This window comes from Sinocyclocheilus anshuiensis, unplaced genomic scaffold, assembly GCF_001515605.1.
Source record: "Sinocyclocheilus anshuiensis isolate Anshui unplaced genomic scaffold, SAMN03320099.WGS_v1.1 scaffold766, whole genome shotgun sequence".
In the NCBI taxonomy this organism is placed as follows: Eukaryota; Metazoa; Chordata; class Actinopteri; order Cypriniformes; family Cyprinidae; genus Sinocyclocheilus; species Sinocyclocheilus anshuiensis.
This window is the reverse complement of record NW_015546060.1, coordinates 1471798-1481896: the sequence shown is the minus strand read 5'-3', so window position 1 is coordinate 1481896 and position 10099 is coordinate 1471798. Positions and strand designations below refer to the sequence as shown.

Here is a 10099-nt window from a genome sequence, read left to right as displayed (position 1 = left end):
GACGAATGCAGGCGAGAGCCAATGAGCGTTCGATTATCCTGCCGTAAAACCTGTCGTTTGAAGCGGCAACATTTGAATTTGTAAAGAGCGCGTCAGTCAGCGCGGGCTTTGCTGCTCACGGTCACTGGACTTGCTGCTCGGGATGGAGAAGCAAGCAGATAGCCGAAAAAAGGCTTGGATTTGGGTCTGTTCTTCACAGTCCTATGGATTCGGAAGATTTGGATTACAGAGCACTAATAAAATTGTTTCATTTCCTAATTATGTTGCGTTTTTGGTGTATTTTATAGTTCTATTGTTAGTCACAGCATGTCGGAGAAAACGCCTTTTGTGGCCTATGGCAATCAAAGTAAACATTATGTGACAAGTAAAGGTTAAACGATTGCAGAAATGTTATTTATTTTAAGGTTTACAGTGAAGTCGTGTTTAACACGTAGGCATATTCTTGGAAACGAGCTGGCAGCAGAAATCACAAGAAAACGAAATGTTATCATTTCATAAGTAAATAAGTAAACAATTTAATAATGTAATTGAAAACAAGGTAATTCATATGACAACTAAAAACTAATAAAATGAATGCCGCGATTTCAATATTCATAAGGATTCATTTTTAGGTGTCAATACGTCAGTTTTGTACGTTTAAATGCTGAAAATACGTCAGTATTGTACGTTTTGGTGCCTGTAAAAACGTACGTAAATGTACGTTTTATAGAACTACATTTTACGTAAAATACATACGAATTATCATGAGATCACGTTGGACACTGATAGTGACATGCTGGGTTTATTTCAGAGCCCTGTACAGTGACGGTGGAGGAAATGGAAAGAAGAGGTTTAGAGTTGGCCTATGCTAATCGACAAAAGATGTTCGCACCACATGATGATCACATCACCTTAATGTGTAAGAGGGGCAAAGTTTCAGGAGGTGTTCCCCTAAGACAAAAGTGTAATGATGGAGAGATGACTTTACCTGTGTGTGAGTGACAGTGGGAATAAAGAATAAGTGCAGCATCAACTGTACTATGTAAAAACAAATGGCGTGAATCAAAATAAAACATTTTTCCCAAATCATTTTATATGTTTTGGATTTCTTGCAAGAAAAAACAAACGAACAAAAACCTAAATAAATACTAAATGTAAAATTCTCAATATGTGCATGTATGAAAATTATGTTAACCATTTTAACTCTACATTTTTCCGTGATACTGCAAGTCAGTGCACTCATTGAACAGCCCAATGAAACATTTATAATGTGAATCAGTTACTAATTTATAGTTTAGAGAGTGAAACTGGAATGAAACAGCTCTGGTCAGATGAGTATTTACACCAGCCATGTAAAATTTTTCAAACCCTGTAGTAGCTATATGTTGTTCACAGATGTTACCAATGGAATCAAATAGATTAAATTGCACAACTTTAGCTAATATTAGCACACAAACAAGGACAAAGCAACAGAGTCATCCGGGCACAACAGCCCTGTTTTTTTATTATCAAGTCCAGTTTTGTGGGGCGGAGGGAAGGAGACTTCACAAATTCACATCACAAATGCTAAATTGTGTTTATAACTACATCTTTTGGAAAACAGGTCATCGGAGTTTTTCATCAGCACTAATTTATGTTTAATGGTAAAGAAATCTTTGCATTGATTCGTGTTAAATAAGGAAAGTGAATCAATCTTTAAATACAAAATATTTGGTAGGTGATTCAGTCGATAAACTGTAAACTGCACTAAGCCATCTGCTATGTTTTACAGCTTAAAATTAAATATTGTCAAATATTTCTCTTTCTTCAATTAATGATCATGGATGTCTCAACAAAAGGTAACACAATGAAACAAATTAGCTAAAGCAGATTTAAACATCAAGAAATCTTATTCAAATAAATTGTGTAAAACAACTGATAATTTATAATGTTTGTCTGAATACAGTGGTTGTTGCTTGTTTTCCATTAAAGCATGGAGGGCTGTGCGATTTGGGGGAAAATATCTAATTGTGATTTTTTTTGACAGATATTGCGATTGCGATTTTAAATTTGCAAAGTCAAGCTTCAGCTCAATATTGTCAATAATGTGCAGCACAGTATGGGTATCATTACACTGCTAAAAAAAAAAACAATAGAAACCATCACAGAAATTCATATAGTTTCCATTAAACCCTTACAAAATTCCTTTTTGTTTTGGCTGCCCACTGCTGCGGGTGTGTGTTCACGGTGTGTGTGTTCACTGCTGTGTGTGTGAACTTTGGATGGGATAAATGCAGAGCACTAATTCCGAGTATGGGTCACCATTCTTGACCACGTCACATCACTTTTTTTTTTCTTTTTTTTTTTTTTTATAGTGGTGGGCGTTTACGCAGTTGGCTAGAGCAGTGCTGATTGGGGAGAACGGAGGAGCACTCACTCTATTGGTTAGCAAGGCTGATTGCGATTCGATTTCGATTAATCGCACAGCCCTAGCATGTACCATTAAAATCCAAATGTGGGTCTAAACCTGAAGTAAAATGTAAGAGTATCTGATTTTATTAGTAGTATAAAAAAATAAAAATACAACTTTGTTTCTTTTCTACAGAAGTTACCTGTGAGAGTGAACAGCTCATCAATGTTGACATTGTAGTTGGAAATCCAGGTATTGCTCCACCTTATAAACCTGGACATATTTTAGTTTTTCGATGCACAGATGTGAACCTGAAGATGCACGGCCAACGAGCAATTGAATTATATTCTTACTCTATCAGATAATTCTAAATAATGTGAATGGACAGAGATGCAGGGGCGGATCTAGAAAATAATTGTTAGGGTGGCAAAGGCGTGGCATGGGGTCTATGAGGGGTGGCAACACCAAAGCAAGCCCCCATGCATAGTTTTGGGGGATTTATGGTCTGACATACACAGTTGTTCACAAATATTGTATTACCATTAAGTAATCATCTATACTGTTTAAAATGAAAAATAAATAACATTTCAATATCCATCATGGCACCAAGTCAATGCACAATATAAAAAACTTCAACAGGTTATAAATATTTCTGAGCTTGTATCACTAAAGAAGACATGTGGATCTATTAAAATGACATAGGCTACTTAGATAATCACGTTTAGTGCAAGTTTAAGAGCAACAAAAACTTTTGAATTTCCTAACATTAGAAAGAAATAATATCAAATAATATTTGTTGACAATAATATCAAAGCACTGAAACTGGATCAGTTTTGAAAACAATGTTTGATTTTCTGTTATTAACAGAGGTGGGAATGTCTGTAATCACCCAGAACAAACTCTATCAACCATATACTCTAGCAACACCCCAGCAACTGCATAGCAAGAGCCTAGCCTAGCAACCACCCAGAATATCCTAGCAACCAACTAGCAACACTTTAGCAAACATCTAGAACATCTAACTGACCAAACCATTTATGTTTTTTAAACAAGACTTTAAGACAAGCCAGCCAAATCTAGTTATTACAGTTTTTCTTACAGGATTTTTTTTCCCAACTGCTTGCACGCATTTTCAAAACTTTGCCATTTTTTTTTAAAACTTTACACCCAAATGCAAGAATTGCACACACAAAATGCAAAATGCCTCACATCTCTTGCAAAATGAAGCACTGCATTCAAAATATCTCAAACACATCTCAAAAGCAAACATTTGTAAATACCTTTGCCATAATATTAATTTCTGTTAGATTTTTGTGTGTTACATAGAGAATTGTGTGTTGTGTTTTGCAAAAAGTGTTTTATGAAATTGAAAACGGAGTCAAAGGCCAAGAGTTAGTGTATGGTTTTGCAGATTTGGTGTGTGGTTCTGGTGTTTGAGTGTCAGGTTTCAGAAACTGTGTGACAAGTAAATGTCACACAAAAACAACTGTAAATGCTTACACGCAATTCAAATACACAGATGACTTTCCTGCCCAGTGAACACTGAGATCAATAACTCTGTAACAAAAAACTAGGATTCAGGAATTATTTTTGCAGCTCAATGTCTATTACAGTATACATAAATTAAATTACAGATACAGATGTATAATTCAGCAATGAACTTTTGGGGAAAAAATCATTTTCATTTTACTACTGTAAAGTAATCTTGCAGTAGATGAGAAGCACTAGAAAAGTTCACATACCAAAGAATTGTACGAACTTGGTATGCACCACAATACAGTACAGTAAAAAATGTAATAAAAAAAAGTAAATTTAGCATCCTCTGCACATTTGGCCAAATTTCATTACAGTATACAGTACTATAGCAGTTTCTTGGTCTCCTGACACAAGACTAGCTATATCTCTAGGCAGTCATTTCTCAGTTCTGCAAAAATGCAGTAAGGCCTACACATAAAAAATGGTTACAAATAAAATTTGACAGTCACACGCTTGAAGGTGTACAACGTGCTACAGTTTACTGTACATATAGAATAGTGAAATTTCCATTAATGTACTGGTACTGAACTGTAATTATACTCTATGTGTAAGTGTAAAACCCCTGTTGATGGTTTGCTCAGCTCGAGCTCTCTCCGTTGTTAGCATGCAGAGATTCTGATTGGTGTGTCATCAATTTTGCTACCTAATGTTTAACTTAACTTAGCTTAACTTTTTGAGAAATGTGTCTTTGTTTTGAAAACTGAATTATTGGCGTGGGGAAAAAAGTGGCAACTAAAATCAGTTATATTAACAATCGAGAAAACTGCAATACGACTAGATTATTACCTAACTCTGCTATTAGTTTCCGTGATCGGCATCTTCTTATTGATTTCATGTTATTGTTACGGCTTATATTCATTATGAAAGTGGAGCGAGCGTTCAGAGAATCGGACCACCAAACAATTACGCAATGAATCTCAGACATATCCGGACGGGATTAGATTTCTCAGAGGATTTCTGAGTTACCTGAAAAGCAGTAATTATCTGATTCATGAACAAATGTAAAAACAATTCGTTAGTGAACACTATGGCTTTGTGGTTTTGACTCAAAAAGTTCCGGTTCATAAGTCATTTGTTAATGAAGCCGACTACACTGGCACGCTGCGTGCGTGTGCAACCATCGTGCAGTTTATTAAAAGACGTGTTTTTTGCCATTATTTTGCGTTACTCCGTCATCGCCGCGGCTTACATTTATATTTTATTCTGTGATCATTCTGGGGTGGCAGGTGTGGTGGCACATCTTTTTCTTAGGGTGGCAGTTGCCACCCCGGTAGATCCGCCCCTGCAGAGATGGATGACCCTGCAATGACTAGTATTTCTTCTTTCTCTAGATGTAACATGTCCTCTAAACACAACAGAGAACATTATTAAACCAAATTAAACGATTTCCTGATCTTGAGGGTCCAGCCAAACCTGGATATAATTTAACATTTTCATGCAATGGACAAGGACTGATTTTAAAAGGACAGAGAGAAATCACCTGCCTGTCAAGTGGAGATTGGAGCAGCCCTTTTCCTAAATGCAAAAGTAAGGACATACAAAGTAAAAAACTTTTGATTGGTTAAGTTAAGTTTTAATGTGAAGGAACCAGCTTTTCTGTTCTTTAGAGGCAGCATGTGTTGTAAACCTCCCAGGGAATATGATCATAGAGTCTGAGGTTTCAATCATACCTGGACACACATTAAAACTTTCATGTAATGGACAAGGTTTGATTTTTAAAGGACAGAGCAAAATCACCTGTTAGTCAAATAGAGAATGGAGCAGCCCATTTCCAAAATGTGAAGGTAAGGCCACAGAGGGAAACCTGTAACTAAAAAATTATATAAAGAAATCAGCTTACCTTCTTAAGCATTTTATTAAAGGCCTCTCACAGCGCATTGCATTGATAATGTATTTTATAGTTTAACACCATAGAAAATACATCGAGGCTCATTAATGAAACACTGGCTTTCAGTTTACAGTTAATACTGTTTAAAATGAATAAAAATCAAGAAAAATGTATTTGCCTTCAGTGAGAACTGAATGTGGGCCACCACCACACCAGGAAAATGCACAGTAGAAATGCCAAAAAAGGAATATAGTTATGGGGAGAAAGTCAAATACATGTGCTATAATAAATTTACAATGGAAGGCTCCCCCTACTTGACCTGTGTGCAAGGCGAATGGAGAGGATACTTTACGCGTTTAAGTATGAACACTTACCTGTTTTTGTATGTCTTATTCTTGAAGTTTAAGTTGTAGATTGTGCGGATTAATTAATGAATGTATATATTATATTGTAACATTTACATGTTTGGATTGTTTCAGAGCCCTATATAGTGACGGTGGAGGAAATGGATAAAAGGGGTATAGAGTTGCTGTGGGGTGGACGACAAAAAATATTCTCATCACACAAGGATATAATCTCCTTTGCATGTCAGACAGGCAAATTTTTAAAATATGAAACTACCTTAAAGGGGTCATTTTTTCCTTTCTCTTTGGAGTGTTACAAGCTCTTGGTGCATAAAGAAGATCTGTAAAGTTGCAAAGACTAAAGTCTCAAATCCAAAGAAGATATTCTTTATAAAAGTTAAGACTTGTCCACGCCCTCCTAAAGCGCCTCGTTTAAACATGCTCCCACATATCTACGTCACTATGTGGGAAGATTTGCATAACACCACCCAAATGTGCACGCGAAGAAAGAAGGCGTAACTTTTATTCTCGCTGTAGTATTGTTGTTGCCGCCGCCGCCATGTTGTGAAGATGCTGTGTGTTTCGTTGTGAAAGCGAAACTACTTTGTTTGGCCTTCCAAAAGAGGATGATATCCGCTTCGTCATGCCTAGAGCTGATCCGTGCTGGTCGCTGAGGAAATACATCAACTTAATTCGCGCTGTGGATCGCCGGATCGGCTTTCACCGTGGACGAAGCGGAGTCCAGCCCGGGGTCGTCACATATGGTTGCCGCAAGCCCGCCGGACGGTCCTTCATCGAGTCGGCCAGCCACGCCGTTCTCAACGCCGCCGCTCACTCTAGCCCACAGTGTGTAATGCTGTGTGACGCATTTTATGGAGGACTGTTTCCAGAACCTGCAGAGTAGACTACAATGGGTCTGTGCTCAAAGGCTGTTCTATAAAGTGGGGCAGTTCCAACTTTGCAAGGACAGTCTGGCGCTTCTGACTCACAGCCTATAAGTAAATTTTTTATATTTAAAGAGGTCATATGATGCTGCTAAAAAGAACATTATTTTGTGTATTTGGTGTAATGAAATGTTTATACGGTTTAAGGTTCAAAAAACAAATTTTCCACATATTGTACATTATTATTTCTCCTCTATGCCCCGCCTTCTGAAACACATAAGATTTTTACAAAGCTCATCGGTCTGAAAAGCGAGGTGTGCTGTGATTGGCCAGCTATCCAGTGCGTTGAGGGCGGGGCTTCATAAAAGCAGGAAATGATCAGAGTTTCTCAGAGAAAGGACAGAGCAGTGTGGAATAAAGGTAAGGTTTATAAGGTTTTTTTTTTTTTTTTAAACGAAGCATTAACACATGTTAGACTGCACCCCATAAACACAATCAAGCCTAGAAAAAAACCAATGAACCACCCCTTTAATAATATGATGCAATGGAAATTGTAATTTGTCAAAATAAAAAAAAAAAAAGTATAAAAAATAAATCCCAAAAGCATTGATGAAATAAGTAGAATACAAGTGTGTTAGATACTTGTAAGGTCTCATGCATTTCATAGACCCTGCAGAAATCACTGACACTGACACCCTTTGTGTCTTTATAATTAATTTAATTTTGCTTAATATCCTTCCATGTCATGTTTAGGAAGCAGAAACAAAATATCTACAGGATAAATAAATACTGACAGGGTTATCAGGCCTGAGGGAGTCTATTTTGCAATAATTGCCATATAAACCATACGTTCTCCTGCACATTACATGGCTATTTGTCTATTGTTGTGGACCCAAATATAGTTATTCTTCTTGGTGTGTAATACCAGATTTGTGATAAAGGAAGAGTTAACAACAACAAAAGAAAAAAATACACATTTACTCACTCATGTTGTTCTAATTCTGTTACTTCAGTCAAGAAGGACACCAGAACATACGTGAAAGCTGGTTCTTTTTAATAGTCAATTACAGCGCTTTAAAAGAAATCAATTCCAAACAGCACTTGTATTTACAGAATCTCAGAGCTAACTTGTGCTAAATCTTTTAGCACAGACCCCAAATATGCGGCAAACAGTCATCCACAACATTTTGATAAAACAGTTTAAAAAATATATACACAATCCAAAAACACAGTATTTACTATTCTGAGCAACAATTAAACACCTTGGCAGAACACAGGGTTGTAACATTTTTCTTGCTGCAATATTTTCAAGGCACAATAGACAGAGCGTTGGCCAGCATCTGAATGGCACGAAGAGGATCCACGATGTCCTTTAATTTGTCCCGCCGTAGAACCCAGTCTGGAGCAAACCTGAGATAATTCAGAAGGTTGGTGGGATCAGTGTCTTCCCTACAACACAGACTATGGCGAAAGGTTTTATAGATAGTGGATAATTCCATACCTGGCCACTGGTTTTGATTTTCGAGGAGTGGCTTGGAGGAGAAAACTTCCATTGAGAGAGGTGTTCATTTTCTGTTTGACTTTGTTTCTCTCAGCATCCATCTTGTATTTCCGAAGCGTGAGTCGGTAGATGCTGCGAATGCGATCGGAAACCTTTGGAAGCTTTCGAACCTCCTGTTTGAAAAGAACATTCAAACAATTAATTGTTTTCATGACTTTATTTTCATGACATTAAAAGGCTACAGGTTCAATACAAGTTGGGCTGTAATGATAGCACTTTTTTTTTTTTTACTTTTATTGAAACCAATTGCTTGAAAGAAACACCCACCATTGCTCTTCTTTCATCCTGGACTAAGAGGACCAAGAGAAAACAAGCCTTGGTAAAGATGCTGCCTCCTTTTTCTGCAACCTTATCTCCAGCCTTTTCCCGGTAGATCTGCAGAAGCTCCAGTAGGGTTTCTACAGAGCTGTCCACGTCATAAACTGCATCAATGGTTCTGTTGTACTGAAAAATATATTGGAAAAAAATAAGCAATAATCAACATTGTTATATGGAATTAATTAATCAGCATATGAGATTATTTGATACAGATTAACAACCCTAACTCCTTAATTATGAGGCAACATACTTTTGATAAGTTGAGAAGGACTTGGATGGATAATGTGATGATCTCCATTGAAGGCACACTTCTGTTGCAGCTCCTTATCAGAGTGAAGATGGTGTGTGTTGCTCCACTTTCAACAAGACGTTCACAGCACTCTGGTGAAAGTCTGGTGGCAGTATCTTGAACCATGACAAAAAGATACCATTAGCTATCATTTTATGAAACAGCCAACCTCCTAACTTTAAAAACAAGCTCTTACCCAAATGTTTCAAGGCTGCAAGAATGTACGCATAATTCTGAAGTCCAAGCAGGTAGCTTAGCGCTGTTGTGGTCTTGTTACACAGCTTGTCCTCTTCCTTCACCCCTTGATTGACTTCTCTGAGATGACGCCTCATGGAAATGACTTTGCTTGTGTCATGATGTTTTCTTGAACAATGACCCCTCCAGAGTGCCTTAAAACAATTAATCCCATTATAAAAATTCTAATTAATAGAGTTGTTCACCCCTAAAATTGAAAACACTTCCAATACCTACATTAACACTTTTGTGGACTAATGAAACCAAGTTTTGAAAAAACAGTAAATACGGAATAAATTACAAAGTATATATGTATTAAATAAGACACCATACCTGTGCCTTTATTATTCCACGCTGTAGCCTCTCCTTGCGGCGTCTCAGAAGGAGCTTCCTAACTTCATGCTGGATAGTAGCGGCAGCTTTGTTGCGACGATGTAACCAAGTTCTCACTGCCTTCTGGGTCTTGATGATGTCTTCTCTGTCTTTAAGATATCTCTTTCTCTGCAGCTTTGCCCTGAAACATTGCTAAAAAGAGAGTTGGGGCAGAGAAAAAGAGAAATGTACACTGAAATTATACTTTATTATTATTAGTAAAGGAGTAATTCAACGTTGGCAAGATAGGGTTTTATTGAAAGTTGGCTCTATATGCAGTAAAAATTATTTTATTTAAATTGGTGCTACACGACCAGAATAAAAGAAAAATCGCTGTGAAAAAAAAAAAAAAAAAAAAAAAAGAA

General features: G+C 37.0%; 2 protein-coding genes across 2 annotated transcripts in view; one reads left to right on the top strand and one right to left on the bottom strand.

Moving 5' to 3' along the window:
* The window catches only part of LOC107699438 (complement factor H-like), a 10914-nt gene extending 9846 nt beyond the window's left edge, over positions 1-1068 (top strand). The window contains exon 6 of the mRNA XM_016500699.1: positions 791-1068. Coding sequence (XP_016356185.1) covers positions 791-981 — 191 coding nt within the window. The 3' untranslated portion in view covers positions 982-1068. The remainder of the gene's footprint in view (positions 1-790) is intronic.
* A 6925-nt stretch (positions 1069-7993) lies between these two features.
* LOC107699437 (abnormal spindle-like microcephaly-associated protein homolog) overlaps positions 7994-10099 on the bottom strand; it is a 25174-nt gene continuing 23068 nt past the window's right edge. Inside the window, exons 25-30 of the mRNA XM_016500698.1 lie at positions 9696-9887; positions 9325-9517; positions 9090-9244; positions 8789-8965; positions 8462-8634; positions 7994-8370 (exon numbers count right to left, since the gene is read on the bottom strand). Coding sequence (XP_016356184.1) covers positions 8268-8370; positions 8462-8634; positions 8789-8965; positions 9090-9244; positions 9325-9517; positions 9696-9887 — 993 coding nt within the window. The 3' untranslated portion in view covers positions 7994-8267. The remainder of the gene's footprint in view (positions 8371-8461; positions 8635-8788; positions 8966-9089; positions 9245-9324; positions 9518-9695; positions 9888-10099) is intronic.